The sequence below is a fragment of the Scyliorhinus torazame genome, chromosome 13, assembly GCF_047496885.1.
Source record: "Scyliorhinus torazame isolate Kashiwa2021f chromosome 13, sScyTor2.1, whole genome shotgun sequence".
Classification (NCBI taxonomy): Eukaryota; Metazoa; Chordata; class Chondrichthyes; order Carcharhiniformes; family Scyliorhinidae; genus Scyliorhinus; species Scyliorhinus torazame.
The window spans coordinates 190987971-191006211 of NC_092719.1; the positions used below are offsets into that span (position 1 = coordinate 190987971).

The 18241-nt window shown below is 41.1% G+C and overlaps 1 protein-coding gene across 16 annotated transcripts in view; it reads right to left on the bottom strand.

Moving 5' to 3' along the window:
* Nucleotides 1-18241, bottom strand: part of atp2b2 (ATPase plasma membrane Ca2+ transporting 2) — a 1245322-nt gene that overhangs the window by 250924 nt on the left and 976157 nt on the right. For 13 of the 16 annotated variants that reach the window (XM_072472614.1, XM_072472623.1, XM_072472622.1 and 10 more), the window contains 4 exons: nucleotides 16016-16057; nucleotides 11988-12149; nucleotides 9000-9214; nucleotides 7834-8076 (listed from right to left, as the gene is read on the bottom strand). In XM_072472614.1, the coding sequence (XP_072328715.1) occupies nucleotides 7834-8076; nucleotides 9000-9214; nucleotides 11988-12149; nucleotides 16016-16057 (662 nt within the window). The remainder of the gene's footprint in view (nucleotides 1-7833; nucleotides 8077-8999; nucleotides 9215-11987; nucleotides 12150-16015; nucleotides 16058-18241) is intronic. The other 3 variants (XM_072472624.1, XM_072472629.1, XM_072472631.1) reach the window with 1 other exon arrangement.

Here is an 18241-nt window from a genome sequence, read left to right on the forward strand (position 1 = left end):
TCTCTTTAAATTAACCTTTGATTTTGACTTCAGGTGTTTTGAATTGAAAGGGGCAGAATTGTTATTCCCCTAGAAATCTACACCAAGTGAAAATAGGCAGAAGGTCATATTGTCAGAACTCAACAATTTGCCCATCAGGGGGACCAGAAATCATTCCAGAATAGCAGATGGCACATCACAATTCTTCGTAGCCAACACAAGCTCAGCTTTCCAATTCACTTCTGCACAGGCCACATCTATATTATCAGGGTCAGGACAGCATGACTGAAAGATGATATCTATTGACAACCATATACTGCTCAATACAGCCATACCATTAAACAACATCAATGTCAGGGACAAGCAGAATCGCTTTGAAATGAAGATGAGAACGGAGCATTTCGAAAACACATTCCTTTGGTGATCCCAATGAGAAAGGTGTTAAATTGCAATTCTGGCACGAGCACTGTTTTGGTCCCTTGGCCTTTCCAGTTCCTTCTGTTCATCGCACAGCAAGAGATCTTTTTTTTCGTGCTGCGATTCATTCAAGTTCGGACTGTCAATTTCTTTTGCACAATCATCTCTCAAGAATAATAGCACCGGCTCCTTTATCAAATATTTCTTGTAAGACAAAGCTTTCCAGAGGGTGGCTTGGCATAGGGGAACTGGCATATTAGCATGGCTTTTGAAACGCTATTACAACCTGGAAGACATATCACATTGTTCGTCCTTGAAAGATATCACAAAGGACTGCATTAATGATTCCTGGGTTCCAGCAGAGTAAATCCCTTTCCTAATGTGTCAGGCAGATGGAATAAAATGGTTTCCACACAGCTTTTGGCATTTGTGCTTTTCAGACTGTTCCTGCACCACCCTTTAATTGTATCCGGTAACTGTTGGCCAGCTCTTGTGGAAAGAGTACATTTTGATTAACTCACATCCACAGAGGGGCATGATGTTCAAACTAATGGGTGGCTGCACATGATGGGAACATTAGGATAATAGCATTCCAGCGAGCCAGTGCTCAAGTCTTCCTGAATTTAATATGACCTGCTTTAATTTATAGTTTACACTTACGCAAAATTTTGAACCGGGGTCATCAATTGATGGAATATTAAAATAGGTAATTTATTGCTGGTGTTAAATGAAGTAAAAAGCTTTCCATTCTGTAGATCTCCGATTCAACCGCCCATGCTTGCAATCTAAATAGAACGCGGCCACTATGGAATGCATATCAATGGAAATGAAAGTCGACTGCAGTGTTCAACATACTGCTCATTAGTAACGGTTCGCTGTTACTGGCATTGACCCATTTCACCCCCTTTGCCCCCGAAATCGACAGATAATTTTATTTTTGGTTCCGCGGCTTTCTCTTTGTAATGTTTAAACAGAACTATCAGCTTCGATTTCTACAGTGACTCTACTGTGTTTTCGGGGCATTTCATTGTTCACAATACACGAGCATATTAAAAAAAGACAGACAGGAAAGCACCATGGGAAAGATGTTCTCTCCAATAATGGGGCGAGTACAGAGGCGGATAGGCATCAAAATTTAGTAAATAGGACTGATTGGGAAATTCCAGTCGGCCTCTGACAGTCAGCCTGCATGTCCCCCGGGGTGTCAGGAACTGAGCCACCTTAGACCATAAGACCATAAGACATAGGAGCAGAATTAGGCCACTCGGCCCATCGAGTCTGCTCCGCCATTCAATCATGGCTGATATTTTTCTCATCCCTATCCTCTTACCTTCTCCCCATAACCCCTGATCCCCTTATTAATCAAGAACCTATCTAGCTCTGTCTTAAAGGCACTCAGTGATTTGGCCTCCACAGCCTTCTGTGGCAAAGAGTTCCACAGATTCACCACCCTCTGGCTGAAGAAATTCCTCCTCATCTCTAAGGGATCGTCCCTTTAGTCTGAGATGGTGCCCTCTGGTTCTAGTTTTTCCTACAAGTGGAAACATCCTCTCCACGTCCACTCTATCTAGGCCTCGCAGTATCCTGTAAGTTTTAATAAGACCCCCCTCATCCTTCTAAACTCTAACAAGTACAGATCCGGAATCCTCAACCGTTCCTCATACGACAAGTTCTTCATTCCAGGGATGATTCTTGTGAACCTCTTCTGGACACTTTCTAAGGCCAGCACATCCTTCCTTAGCTTCGGGGCCCAAAACTGCTCACAATACTCCAAATGGGGTCTGACCAGAGCCTTATACAGCCTCAGAAGTACATCCCAGGTCTTGTATTCCAGCCCCCTTGACATGAATGCTAACATTGCATTTGCCTTCCTAACCGCCGACTGAACCTGCACGTTAACCTGAATAGAATCTTGAACAAGGACACTCAAGTCCCTTTGTGCTTCTGATTTCCTAAGCATTTCCCCATTTAGAAAATAATCTGCCTGAAGACAGTCTCTCCCAGACACAGGGGCCAGCGCTCAAGGCAGGCATTGCGGCCCTCTCTGCTGTCACATCTCAGGCTGAAAGAAGTCACAGATTTAACTGTGGCCCACTCTCTAACATGTGCTATCTGACCTTAAACCCTCAGGTCAGTTGACCCCATATATAGGGCAGAGTGTACCTTACCGTATCTTATCCAAGTACCATAAGGCATCTAATACTCAAGTCCACACACACAACCAGCTGTCATCATGACATCCCTCCCTTATTAGACCAAAAACACTCCATGGTATCGACTCCATCCCTTACGGAATACACCACAATGAATGTTGCAAATAAACTTAACAAATCACTATGTTACTAGCACACTGAGTAGAATAATCTCTTCAATTAAAAATGTCAGATAAGTTCAGTGCATCACAGTCCAATATACGTTCCCGCTTTTGTTCAGTATTCCACTTTCTAGAACTGTTATTTCTTTCACTATTTAACTGCGGCATCCTTTGTAAAAATCATCAGTATGTATTTCAATGCTCCAATCCAACTGTTTTCTTGTGCACTTGGAAACATCAGAAACAGAAACTTCAAAATCACAAGAACAACATTCAGTGGACACCCTTTTTGTTTTGAACAGAATCACAATGCAAAATAGCCTACCTAAGCACATGCTTTGTGTCAACTGTTTTTCAACATAATGTTATTTTTCTTTCAATCATAAGTTGTTGCTCCAAACTTATTCCTGTTGCAAGGTGTTGTTGTCTTTCGGTAGGTCTCATTAAGATATTCATAGTCTTAAGTAGTTCAAAAGTGTTTAATAATGACTAGAAACCATATACATAGGTACAGTAAAGGTCCAAGTAGGGAGCTGTCTCCAAGCTTGCTTCTACACATGGCTCTGACCAACACTACACAGCAGCAGTTTTCCCTCCATAATAGTGGCCTGGCTACTGAGGCCATTTTTAACTTAAAACTTAAGTTGTAGAGAGGGATGAAGGTGCCCACTCTCTCTATTTTCTGAATTGCTTGCCTCTTCCATGCCGGAGGGTTCCTGTTAGTCCTCCAGCTTTGAGAGCCTTAATTAGATGGTGAGACCACCCTCAGATCTCTAATTAACCAATTCAGGAAAAAACAATCAGTGCCAGGTGACTGTTTTCCATCCAGTCCAAAGTTGTGGCCTTGCTATTTGAGGCCATGTTGGAGCCCTGACAAAAACACACAATCTGCTCCCCCCCCCACCCCCCACCCCCTCTTATGCAGTTACATTGCAACTGAGCATTGTGACCCCACTGATCCTCACACATGCTAGCAGTAATATAATCTTCTTGGAGAGACAAAACAATAGTTTTCTTTAAAGATTCGAGGTAAATTCAGGGGAAAACATCTTGTAAATTTCTCTAATTGCCAAAAGCGATCAAAAATGAGTTACAGGAGGTTAATAACAGTAACATCAAACACCCACCTACCTTTTGTACAGACTGTTAAGAAAGCAAGGTTTCATAAGATGATTATATTTTGCACTGTCTCTTTAATTCAAGAGAAAATGGAGGAACAAAGAACATCATGTGATCTGCTTCAAATTTTGACTGAAAACAAGCCTGGTGACCTGGTTACCATAGGGACAGGGGGTTTCCAGGTAGAGAGCAAGGCAACAAGATGGAAAATGCCCACAGCAAAGAAACAAAGGCAAAAGCAGCTGGACTAGCTTGGATAGACTTTTGGTCTCCAAGGTTTTGGGCAGAAGAAAGAGAGAGTGGTCAGAGACAAAAGACTGCAGCTGGTGTGGTCAATAGAGAGAAGGCTGTGAGTCCTTGGTAAGCTACCAGGTTCTGGTTGAGGAGATGTATCCCGTGACATTCAAAAGATTCTGGAAGATTTGCCCTGCTGAAGTCAGGAAGAGAAATTAACAGATTGGGCCTTACTGCTGGTAGTCTGTTTGGAAGTTTGCTGAAATCTGAAATAAGCGTCTTTCATCCGGCACTCGCTCAATATTAAACCCAGTGAAATGAGGAAACATGAACCCTTTGGAATCTTGGAGTGACTATAGACAGTTTCCTATAAAGACTGTAATCCTATGGAGAGCATATTGTAATGCACATGTATGCAGCATGGGATTATTAAGACATTGATAGGGATTATCTTTTCTGTCATTTGGAGTATGAGTTGCCTGCTAAGTAATGTTTAGTCAATGTTGCTTTTAGTTAGTTACAGTAAAAGTCTTAACATTTGAATTTTTTTGTTGTGCTATTCCTTTAAGTTGGTTGCCAGGAATTCAAATATCTTTTAAAAGTTATTGGTATAAACCTCATTCAGGTATTCATCCAGCTCCATTTCAATTATTTTATCTAAAATTATACTGCTCAAGGAAAAGCTATGTTGCTGAACTTGTTTAAATAAAGACATATTTCATTTATTTATATGTGACACTGAATATTAGGACTCCTTAATGTGCAATTCCTGCCTACTTCCAAATTCAAAGTTGCCATTTTTGGTTAAAATGTTGTAGTTCATTGACCTAAGTTGTTCCCTTATATTCTTTTCATGCACTTAAATGACTAATGTCACTTCAAGATAAAAAAACTAATATTTATATTAAGATCGTGGAGTGCAATAGAAATCCAAAAACTGAGGAGGTAATTTTATCCTCAAGTCAACTGAGAAAGGGCAGCCGGTGGCGCAGTGGTTAGCACTGCTGCCTCACGGCGGCGAGGTCCCAGGTTCGATCCCAACTCTGGGTCACTGGCCGTGTGGAGTTTGCACATTCTCCCCGTGTTTGCGTGGGTTTCGTCCCCACAACCCAAAGATGTGAGGGCTAGGTGGATTGGCCATGCTAAATTGCCCCTTAATTGGAAAAAACGAATTGGGTACACTAAATTTTACAAAAAGTCAACTGAGAGTAAAGTCAGGTAAAGTGTATGAAAAGTGAACACTGAAATGAGGTGTAAAAGGGTGGCCAACCCAATCCCCTTGTTTCATGCAGAGCAAGTTAAAATTACCCCTGGAACAATTGGGAGTCATGCATATTGCATCCTGCAGTAAAACCGGGAGAAATTTCTGCAACAGCCTGTTTAAAATTATTATGCCATTGCTAATGCTAGTGGGGTTGACGTTGTCACATCGGCTGCCATCTTCCCTGGTCATCTAAATCCTCGACGTCATGCCATTTTCATTTGCATTAGAGGCAGTCTATTTCGGATGAGATTAATTTGGTAATTTGGAACATCCACAATAGCAGCAGCACGGCTACAGTTACATCAGGAGATCTCTGTCAAAATCACGACCCATTTATCTCAGCCAAATCTATATGGACTGTCGCTAATAACTACTCTGATTCAGTGCAATCAGTTCCTTCAATTTGTTTTCCAATCAGCTGACGATCAACCCAACAGCATTTCAAATGATCAACTTGCATCCACTCGGAGCTCAGCAGTCAAATCAAGATTTCAATTTGCAGAATTTTACAAAACAGCCCAAATTTATCGAGGTGGCGTTCGGAATCGCCCCAGTTCAGCCAAAATAAACAGCATTTGTCACATAGCAAGTTATAAGTAAGACATAAATCCATAGTAGCATTGTAAGAGGTTGAAATTTTCATTTTGGTAACAGGATTGAGGTTTGGCATGCCCCAGGACAGCAAGTCACTCAGTGTTTCCCGAGAGTATTATATAAGACAGACAACAGATATTTCTTAAATGCAATTTAATCCTTCATCTTGAATAATGTCATATTAAATGGGAAAATGGCAGATCTTAAACAAATAAGAATCAAACTAAGCCTTTCATAAGACTTATATCTTTATAATTTATCAGGAATTTTCAAGGGATCCAATATCATGTTTTAAAGTTCCTTGAGTAGTGTCCATAGTTGGGTTACCTCTTCTTCTGCTGGAAAGATCCCAAACTTAGCACCAATCTTCCACACTGTAATTATAGTTCCTAATGGCCCATGGGACAGTAGATTTCTTTTTAGCAGCCAAGAATAGAACTGGTTCACTGGAATTGCTTAAGTGAGGGTGGAGGGTCTTGGTGCATGACCTTGAAAAGCATGGGAAGATAGTGCAATGAAGATAGAAGGGTAGAAGTACAAGGAAGCAGTGAAAAGGAACCATGCAAACGCACCAATGTAAAGGAGGCAGTGGTGTTGGCTGAGGAGAAAAGTAATGGAAAAAGGACACAAGAATATTCAAAAAGATATAACTGCGAGTGTGGGGGCTAGAGAGAGAGAGAAATACCTAATTGTGGAGGCGGAATACTATCAGGAGTAGAGCATGTGCTAAGTATCTCAGTGAGATCATGGGGCCCCATGCAGAAATTGAGAGCAGGTGCAAGGATGGAGCAGTGCTGGGAGGGATGGAGGAGGTTTGAATCAAGTCCAGAGGGTGTGTGCATGAGGCATGTTGGGAGAAGGGAGTGAAAGAGGAGGAGGAGGTGGGAGAGAGGAGAAAAAGACAGCAGGAAGGTTTTGTTCACATCGAGAATGGCACAGCCGGAGAATTCATTTCCAGGTTAATGATTGACGTGGTGACATTGTAAGCATTAAAATTATATTGGATAGGTAGGTGATGAAAAATGAACTATATGGGGATCCTACTTCCTCCACCTTCAGTTGCCATGGCCTAAGAAGGCAGGTTTGTTGCCAAAACCATGGACTTCCATTGGATTGGCCCATGATTATTCTGGGCAAAGTACTGTAGTGATTTACCATTGCTTTCTGGTTGACCAGGAAACTCTCCCGCTCTTACCACCTGCCAACAGACATACTGGAAGGTTTTACAGGCTGATAATCAACCTGTTTGGCCACGTTACGAATGCACCTTCTGTGGCCATCAAGTCCTGAAGTGGGATTTGAACCCAGAGCTACCCACTGCACCACAAAACCTCCAGATATAGGGACAGGTTGGGTAAAGTATTTGCTTGCAGAAAACTTGAACGCCGACATAGGCTAGTTGAGTTGAAAGGACTGTTGTTGTGATATGACTTCTATGTATTGCTATGCCATGCAAAGCTGAAAAATCAGCACATTGTTGGGCTAAATGGGCCATTAAATGTTGCATGAATCACTTGAAAATTCTTGACAAAACTTTGAATCTAAGACAGAGTTTTGGAAAATGACCAATTTTATTCATTTTTACATTTGCAAACAGCATTTGAATGCTTCTGTTAATTGAGCGAATGAGCCGTACAGCTTAAGACCCATAGGAGCATAGGAGCAGGCAAGACCAAATAAATTGTTGTAGTCCTTCTCGTCAGCACAAACATTCACAAAATACCACTCAGTGCCTCTTAATTCCATCAACAACTTCCTCTGCAAAAATATCTACCCTTGTGCATTTGCTGACACTATTTGCCACATTAAGTGACTGTACAATAGTCAATTGGCAATCTTGAAACAATCTGCTCCCAAAAGACATGCCAGTCACACACAGTAATTAACGCACTAATAAGAAAGAAAAGCTTACCAGTATTTTGGAAGTGTAAGCACTGTTGAGAGATATTGCGTTAACAAGCACGTCCAGTGTTTTTGATGGGAGGGCATCAGGGTCTGGGACCTCTTTATAATGGACATCCCCAACGTAAGTTTGTACAACCGTCATTCGGTTTGTTGTCAAAGTGCCTGTTTTGTCAGAGCAGATTGCTGTAGCATTACCCATGGTTTCACAGGCATCCAAATGTCTCACTAGGTTGTTGTCCTTCATCATTTTCTGGTCAAAAGAGTGACAATATAACAGTAAGTAACAGCTTACCAATATTAGACTATTTGAAAATATCCTTTATACCAGATATTTTAATCTGTTTTTATTCCAATTTGCTTCTACTGATAAACCCCCTAATTCCCTGGCTGAGCGATTAGGCAGGTACATCTCCAAAGCCTTCATCAAACCACATATTCACAGCCGGAACGGAGTGGTGACTAAAGTAATGCTAGGCATGATTTGCTTCTCCCTCAAAATGGTCTAGCAGGAACTGGCAGGCATTCAGCCAGCTCTCCGCACCTTCCCTTCCTGGAGTTTAAATCTACCATATTGTTTCTTCTCCATAAAAGTATTACAGCTTGCAACACAGAGTCCCTTCCTCGCACAATCTCTCCAACTACACTGCAGAGCCCGTTTCCCCATTCAGCTTCACATTATGTCAACACTGAAAATATTCCAAATTGTAGGGTTTTACTTCTTTATACGTCTTGTAACGTATTTCTAACCATTCTCTTAATTTACTTTTCTGGTTCCCTCCACTTTATTTATATATTTCAACATAGACAACATAAAGGACACCTCACTTGTATATTCCCAAAGCTAATCCAATCAAAAGTTGTTTTAATACCACAGCTACTTTACTGCTCATGTAAATAACATAGTTGAAGCGTAATGTTGGATGGACTTTAATAGTTATTCATTCATTATCACGACAGCCTTCGTGGGGCCATAAGCATTGACCTACTTCTTCACTGGATTTCTTCAAGCATCCCTCAATCCACGTGTCAATGGCTAGACTTTAAAAAACTGCAATATGCAACATGACACCACCAAAGCAGACTTTTGTTTTTGAAAACCCATTCTGGAGGAAATTGGGTCTGTGATAGTCATCTGCGAGTCAAGTAGGAAAGTATAGGTGTACATTTTCATACCTTCACAGAGTAGGCAAGTGAGATGGTGACTGCAAGTGGGAGACCCTCTGGGACAGCCACAACAAGGACGGTGACGCCGATAATGAAGAATTTAACAAAGAACTGGATGTAGACCGGTGTGCATTCAGGCAGCCACTGCAGTTTTTGAATCACAAAAGTATCGATGGCAAAATATAACACAAGAATAATGACCGTGATTGCCGACATCACCAAACCTAGAGAAGATTCAATTTAAAAAAAATACTAAGTCACTGTCGCAGCAACTGTTTGCTTCATATTTAACATCTTAACTGAGAAGTTTAGACACACAATGTAGGAGGTTTAGCAAACATTGAGAAGGACTGTAAAAGACTTGAGGAAGACAAGTCAGGTTGGCAGAATGTGCAGGCAGGTGGCAATGCTAGTTAATGTAGGTAAGTGCGAGGTAATATATTCTGCGAGAGTGAAAACAAGGACTGGCAGTTATCCGCTTAATACAAAGAGGCTGAGCAGTATGGGACAACAGGGTAACTGAGGGGTTAAATAAACAATTCCCTGGGAGTGGGGATTCAATTGTAACAAGCCAAGAGAATTTGGGGTTCTGTAAATATGTGCATACCCAAGGGTAAACAGGGAATTATGAATTTAAACCCAGTATTGGTTATTTAAATTTGAGTGACTTGCGTAATTCTGGGCACAGCAGGAAACACTGGACATATGACCTCAATCCTCTGTTTCTGTAGTTTCTCTGGGAGTTGTGATTAATCTTCCGTTGAAGTTACAAAGGTATTCAGGGCAGCACCCATGAACATTAGATTGTTAGGATTTCTGCCTCTGATGGAATTCAAACAGTCAAATTCCAACGCTCCAGCTTTCTGATATTTTCATCTTTCAAAAGCAAAACCAATGAAAAAGCGAATCTTAGAATGGATTTCAGTAATTGGCTGATCAATCAGAATATATATATTTAGGAGCAAACGAATGAAAGTGGGCCATTCCTCACTTTCCCAAATGAATAAGGGGCTGATTTTGCACAGGGCTAAATCGCTGGCTTTGAAAGCAGCCCAAGGCAGTCCAGCAGCACGGTTCAATTCCCGTACCAGCCTCCCCGAACAGGGGTCGGAACGTGGTGACTAGCGGCTTTTCACAGTAACTTAATTTGAAACCTACTTGCGCCAATAAGCGATTTTCATTTCATTTTTCATTTCATTCCATCCATCTTTTCACTTGGTACACGCGACAATAAACAAATCCAATCCAATCCAATCCAATGAACATAGGAGGTGAAGTAGGCCATTCAATCCCTCAAGCCTGTTCTGTCATGTAACTAGATAATGGCTGCTTGTCAACCTAAACACCATCTTCCCACAATACCCATACATTCCTTGATATGATTGGTATCTAGAAATGTATCGACATCTGCTTTTAACATACTCAATGGGCGAGTTTTTTTGGCTCTCCTCGCCAACAGTTGACCAGCGATGGGATCGTCTGGTCCTGCCACTGTCAATGGGATTTCCCATTGAATCCACGCCATCAGGAAACTCGCAACGGGGGTGCGCCGTCGACAGGATGGGGAGATCCCGCCAGTGTGAACAGTCGGAAGATCTCGGCCAACAACTGAGGCTCCACAGCTCTCTGGGTTTGAGAATTCCAAAGATTCACCATCCTCTGACTGAAGAAATTCCTCCCTATCTCAGCCTAAATGGCCTACCTCTAATATGGAGATAGTGTCCCCTGGTCCTAAACCATCTAACCGGGATAACATCCTTCCTACATCTACCTTTAACACTTCAATGAGATCACCTCTCACTCTTCCAAACACCTCAATCATTCCTCACAGGACAATCCCACCATCCCAGGTTTCAGTGTGATGAATGTTCGTTGCAAGCCCTCTATGACCAGTACATCCTATCTTAGGTGTGGAGACAAACACTGCACACAATACTCCAGGTGCGCTCACATCAAGGCTCTCTACTACTCCAGCAAGATTTCCTTACTCTTGTACTCAAATTCCCTTGTAATAAACACTAACTTTTGTAAAGGGTCTGCCCGTAAAATTCAGCCCCGCAAACTTTGAGCAAACTTACTATCGTGGATGTGTATGGCCTGAGTGAGTTAATGTCATTTCTTGGCATTGGTCTGTTGCTTACCTGTATCAGTTTTTGTTTTAGGAAGGTGTTGTTTTTTGTAGTAAATTGATTGAGGTATGAGTTGAAGTGCGAATGTGAAGCACAATGGCACAATTGCTGATGGTTCATTTATCTGCACAGTAATCCTTTTAAATTTACTGACATCACAAGGTAGCTTCACAAAAACTGGACCACAGGAGTTCACGCAGCACCAGAGATAAGTTCCCCGGTAGCTCACATGGTTCTGATAAACAGTCCCAAAACTGAAAATGCGGAAAATACTCAACAGGTCAGGCAGCATCAGTGGCGAGAAAATCATAATTTTTAAAAATAAATTTAGAGTACCCAATTATTGTTTTTTCCAATTTAGGGGCAATTTGCGTGGCCAATCCACCTAACCTGCACATCTTTGGGTTGTGGGGGTGAAACCCACGCAGACACAGGGGGAATGTGCAAACCCCACACGGACAGTGACCCAGGGCCGGGATGCAAACACGGGTCCTCAGCACCGCAGTCCCAGTGCTAACCACTGCGCCACATGCTGCCCCAAGAGAATCATAGTTAACGTTTCAGGTCGATGACCTATCAGAAGGATTCCAAATGAAAGGTCATCTACCTGAAAAGTTAACTGTTTCTCTCTCTCGCTCTACTGTCTGTGTCCGACCCGCTGAGCATTTCCAGCATTTTCTGTTTCTATTTAAGGTTCCCAGCATCTGTAGCATTTTGGTTTTATTTCGGAGCCGCTGACTTGGCAAACTTCAATTACCTGAAGATTCTCTGAAGGAGCATTAGCAGCAACTGTGGTCATTTAACAGCAGGTTTTATACAATTTCACTTGCTCAAGGCTAATAGTTCTCTGAGTTAGCAATCGGTTCACCTGCTTTTCCTATCTGCACCGCCAGCTTGGTGAGCTTGCCCTGCAGAACAGACTTTTCTTTTTTTGTTGAACCCTTCTTCTTCTCCTTTTCCTCTCCATCGCCACCTTCCGCACTCTTGAGGGGCTGCATTTCCATGGCAGCTGCGCCATCTTGTTTCTTGGCTAAATTTAAACAAATTAAAGAATGCTAGTCAGAAATACTTTGAACAGATACATCTAGTTTCCTTCAGTAATCACCGGAGTGCTAAAGCTTTCAAAACCCATCTCAAAAAAATTATTTGCGCTCTGCAAGAAGGCGATCTTCCTTCAAATTTCCGGCGGTAGCTTTTAGAAATGAAGACAAACGCAGAGTTGCGGCACGCCTCAATGTTCAATATTTGCTCAATCAGTGAGATAAATGTTAATTATGGACAATTGATCAGAGGACCATTGTAGGCTGAACACTCAGCCTGGTTGACAGGGGGGCCTGGCCTGTTCTGAGGAATAATTGTTCGCATTCTTGGTGGTGAGCTGCAGCCACCAAATGGGTGCCCATTGCCAGCCCGAGTGACCTGAAGACTGACTAAACTGGTATATAGGTAATCCTGGGGATGAGGTGCACAGCTGTAATGGTGGGAGTGTGGCCGGGTGGGGGGGGGGGGGGGCAACAGCTTTCCTCCTGATCTTGCAATAATCTTAAACTTACCACTTTTGGCACTTCTTTTTTACATCTGCAGCGCTTGCTCCATCCCATGGATTGCCTCAGGTATGGCATTGGACTTTGACTTCTATAGATTAATGAGACTATCTAATTTGGGTGGGCACCTCCATCAGAAGTTGGCAGGAAGAATAGGCGCAGAACAGGTGGAAGGCGGGAGGTCCACCACCTCAATTGATACCACCCGGGTGGAACGAGTTAAAATTTCCTACAATTCATCTAATGCATCTTTAACTTCGCTTCGGATAACCTTCATCAGTGATTAAACCAGGTACAGATAGCATTGCTGTCAACACTGGAGTTGCGTGCTAAATAAAGATGGTGGCTTAATTCTGTTTTGCACGTGACTCTCAACATGTACAAAAAGTAACAGATTATGCTGTGCAGTCTCACACTTAACCTGTCTTTGTAGGCCACATTGCTAACAAAAGAAAAGGCTTCATTTAATGGTCGGATTTTATGATGCACTTAATATCCAACACCGTTTGGCATAGTCCTCTTAACAGCTTTTAGCATTTAGCTATTTTTAACAGAAGCCCAGCTGAAACTATTTGGTAAAATAAATATATGGATGTTTCTCATTTCTTTCTTGTAAAATATATTTACAGGTTTCCCTCTTTCTCCCCTCTCACAATTGATTCGTTCTCAGATGCTAGTCTCTAGGGAACAGGCAAAGAGCCTACGCTGGTCCCCTGTTTAATGCGTGAGTCATTGGTAAATCTGCTTATTTCTAATCTCTCTCTCTCTATCTCTGTGGGATGCAGCTGACCTCCACTCTGCACTTCATCCTGACAAGATCAGCAATCCATCATTTGCAAAATAGTAGACAGATTTAAAACCGTTTCAGGAGGAAACCCAATGCAGTTAAGACCTTTCAACAACTAAGATAAGTTCATAAGTTTTATATAGGAGTAGAATTAGGCCATTTGGCTCATCGAGTCTGCTCCGCCATTCAATCATGGCTGATCTCACCCTGGCCTTAACTCCACTGTCCTGCCCATTCTCCATAAACTTTCACTCCATTGCCAATTTAAAATCTGTCGAACTTCCCCTTAAATTTACTCACTGTCCCAGCATCCACCACACTCTGGGGTAGTGAATTCCACAGATTCACAATTTGGGAGAAGTAGGTTCTCCTCATCGGTTTTAAATTTGTTACCTGTTATCCTAAGACAATGACCTCTTGTTCTAGAAGACCCCACAAGAGGAAGCATCTGCTCCACGTCTATTTTATCCATACCTTTTATCATCTTGCATACCTCAAACTGTCTTCCCTCATTCTTCTAAACTCTAGAGAGTATCGGCCTAAACTGTTCAATCCCTCTTCATATGACAAACTCCTCATCTTTGGGATCAATCTAGTGAACTTCCTCTGAACTGCCTCCAATGCCACGACATATTTCATCAAATAAGGGGACCAGAACTGTGTACAATACTCCAGGTGCGGTCTCAACAATGCCTTGTATAGTTGTGACAAGACTTCCTTACCTTTATTCTCTATTCCTTTAGCTGTAAATGCTAATATTCCATTCGCTTTCTTTATTATCTGCTGTACCTGTACGCTCATTTTCTGTGACTCATGAAGGAGGACACCCAGATCTCTCTGAAAGGAGAACCTATATCCATTTGTAAGGTTTCTTTTTGCTCCTTGCAACTTACTGTCCCATCTATTTTTGTGTCATCTGCAAATTTGGCTATAGAATCTTCTATCCCTGTAAATAGTTTATATGGATTGTAAATAGCTGGGCTCAAGGACCCGAACCCTGTGGCACCCCAGTAGTTTTACCTTGCCAACCAGAAAAAAAACATTTATCCCGACTCCCTGTCTCCTGTCCGTCAGTCAGTCTTCTGTCCAAGCTAATAAATTAACCCTAAATCCCATGTGATCTAACCTTGTGAATTAACTTTTTGTGCGGCACCTTATCAAACACCTTCCGGAAGTCCAGATATACTACATCTAAGGCTCTAATTATCCGCTTGGCTTGTGACATCTTCGAAGAACTCTAACAAATTAGTCAAACAGGATTTGCCCTTCATAAAACCATGCTGACTCTGATGAATAGCGTTTTGTCTTTCCAAATATCCTGATATTACTTCTTTGATATTTCATTCTAACAATTTCCCAACAACAGATGTTAACTAACTGGTCTGTAATTTCCCACATTCTGCCTCCCTCCCGTTTTTGAATAAGGGCATTAGATTCGCATTTTTTCAATCCACAGGAACCTTTCCCGTGTCCAGGTAATTTGGGGATATTATAACCAATGGATCCAGTATCCCTGCTGCTACTTCCTTTAACACCCTAGGCTGGTGGCCATCAGGCCCGGGGGACTTGTCGCCCCAAATCCCAATAGTTAGTTGAATACTGTTTCCCTATTGATGCAGATTTTTCTAAGGTCTTCCCTCTCCGTTACCTTTGAACTGCCTGTTTCTATAAGAATGGTACTAGTGTCCGCTACTGTGAAAACTGAGGCAAAGTATCAATTTAGCATCTTTGCTATTTCTGTGTTCCCCACTATTAACTCTCTGGTTTTATCTTCCAAGGGACCAACGTTCATTTTAGCAACTCTCTTCCCTTTTATGTACTTACAGAAACTTTTGCTATCCTTCGTGATATTTTGCACTAGTTTTCTTTTGTAATTTACCTTAGCTCTTTTTATTACTTTTTAGTATCCTTTTGTTTAAGTTTCAAAGTTTTGTTTTTGTCCCTTTTTTTATGTTTGAAAGTCTAACATCTGTAGATTTGATTTTTAAGCTCTCTTTTCACATGTTTTCGACCAAAATTCTATTTGGCAATATCGATAATTGCAAAACTTTAATGGATGGTTAAACATTCATCAGGTAGCTGTTGTACTGTTTGCGAGTGATACTCTATTATATACCGTCCCCATTTGGTCATTAAGTAAACTGCTCTGTGCCATACTAATGCTCAACTCGGCCAATGTTTCAAAGGAAAAGTATTTGCATAGTTTCGCAAACGCATATTTATGGAAAATTTCAAACTATTACGGATATTAAGACATCTGTCAAAACAGGCTATAAGAAGGCTACATGTGAATTAAATGACAGGCAGTGGAACTAGAAGATATTTTAGAAATTTATAAAGCGAGAAGCTCCTTTATAAAATCATTAGAGATGTGGCAGACTGCATTACCACATTTATTTTCAATATCAGTAAAAACAAAACTCCTGTATGAAAAGAATTGGAAAGAGTTAGTAAATACTGGGTCATCACTTCCGATAACTAGTGAAAAGGAACATCTTAATTGAACAGCATTGATGTTAGTATAAAATAAACAGAGATTGATTGACTGTGGAGAAGAACGGTTACCTTTATTCTGGCTGTTCTCCATATTCCCATCCTGCATTTTGCCTATGATGAAAAAGTACAACAAACAGAACAGAAACAAACAGTGAAGAGTCACAACAGAGACAACACATATAGTGTTACATTGCAACCGAAAATTAAAAAAAATGGTAGACACAATAGACAAAATTTTAACAGTTTTTAATGGCCAGAAATCTGCAACTGATTGGAGAGCAGTCAATTTAGCTGGACAAGAACTCACCAGTTCAAGGATCATATTTGCAAAAATATCTGAACACATTACTCAGGGGTAACTGGTTACAGTACACCATGAAGCTTGATACAATGAAAATCTAGTCCAAGTGACTAATTATCGTTTCATGTGCACAGGTGAAAAGGTATCACTTAAGTGGTTGTCAGTAAATAGAACTGCTCTATGTCCACAAATAAAGTGATAATGTTGAGATTGTATGGTACACAGATATTGAAATGAATACTATAGTGCTAACGATGGTTGTTTGGGGCATTATTTTGGCAGTCAAATGGGTGGGGGGGTGGGGGATGAAGATCGATGACTATCATCTCTGAAGAGAATTCAAACGGGGCAGCATTTTGCGCAGGGTACATTCTTGTTAGCCGGGTCCATTCCCTCAGTTTTATTTTAGTCTTAGATTTATTTTAGCCTCTTTTCCTTTGAGAAATTTCAAGCATTAAATGCATGTGTTCCAACAACTTAATTGATGATCCCTCATCTCCAAATCTGAGACATCCTCAGAAATAACTGTGTGAATAGATCACTTCTGCTAATCTTGGAATTTTTCTCAGTTGTCAAATAATTTCAAGCTCGCCTGCAATCATTGCTGTGAGGAGAATGCAGTATTTTATTTCACCTACACTGCTGAAGTGAACTTATAAAGCTCTGACCTCAGTTTCATTACCGAATGGAAGACCAACTCTAAGCTCGAATTGAACCTTGAGAAGTCACAGTTCTTTTGTCCGGTGACTTAAGCCAACAGCATTTGTTTGATTATCCAAGTTCCAATCTGTTTCTATAACCTCCACATAACCATATCAGCTTGCACCCACTGATATCACATCCAAACGATGTGAAATGCGTTTCAAGAACTGCTAAGTTAAATATTTGGAGTATGGTGAAATGAGATGGTACTTTATTCCAATTAAGTATTGTGGTATTGGTGTCCATGTTTGCAAGGGAAGAAAATGGGGCGGGGTGGGGATGGGGGGGAGGGGGGGGGAAATATTGCTGCCCTTGTGACCTATGTCAGATTTTCTCCAACCCTGGTCATTCCCTTAGCAGGAAGCAACTGATATTTTTGAACCTCTCTGTTTGGATCAATGTCTTACAAAAAGGTGAAGACTTAAAAACGGCACAGAACTAAAAACAGTTGGATGAGCAAACAGTCGATGGAACATCATGCAAATCCCCCTTTCATGAAAGATTCAGCTTATCGCTGGCATCAGTAGCTGGTATTAGGAGAGCAATTTTAATTTCGCCTCACATCTGTCCTCTGCATTTCATAGAATTACCTATACTGAATATAAAACATTTAAGTGCACATTCTGAAAATGAATTCTACAGCCAAGTGGTTATGATCAATGGCCTTTTAGTGTTCCATACAAAAGTGGGAATTATAAGCAACATGGTTATGTACCATTCCTGACACACATCCGTAATGCACTAATGACGTCAATGCTGAGTCATTGTCCTCCTACTCTATCATTAAAATGCTTGCATTTTTTGAGCTTGTGTATGTACTGATGCATATTAGCTTTCAAATACACTCAGACATGCACAATTAAATAGATCCATGTCAATATGAACTGCTCATCCTGTCACCATAATTGGAGATTACACTGATTATTTTTTTCTTTCCAAATAACTTTCTAATTTCAGCTGTCTTAAAATCAAGACTGTGTGAAGTGAAATTGTAAAATGTTTAAAGGGATACCATCTTACATCAGTAATGCACTTTGAAATATATGAAACACTCAACCATCTGAACAAAAACAGTCCAGATCTCAACATTATCTCTGCTAACAAAGATCAGTGACACTTCGGGCTGGTACAATACTAGAAATGCATGAGGCAGAAGTATAATATGAAATTCATGCACTGTACAAGACACGCATGCTGTCCAACAGAAACGTAACTCAACAATGCGCAAGCTTAAATAAAACTGTCAGATGTTTCGTAATGATGGATTTGACACTCAAAATCTACACTTTTGG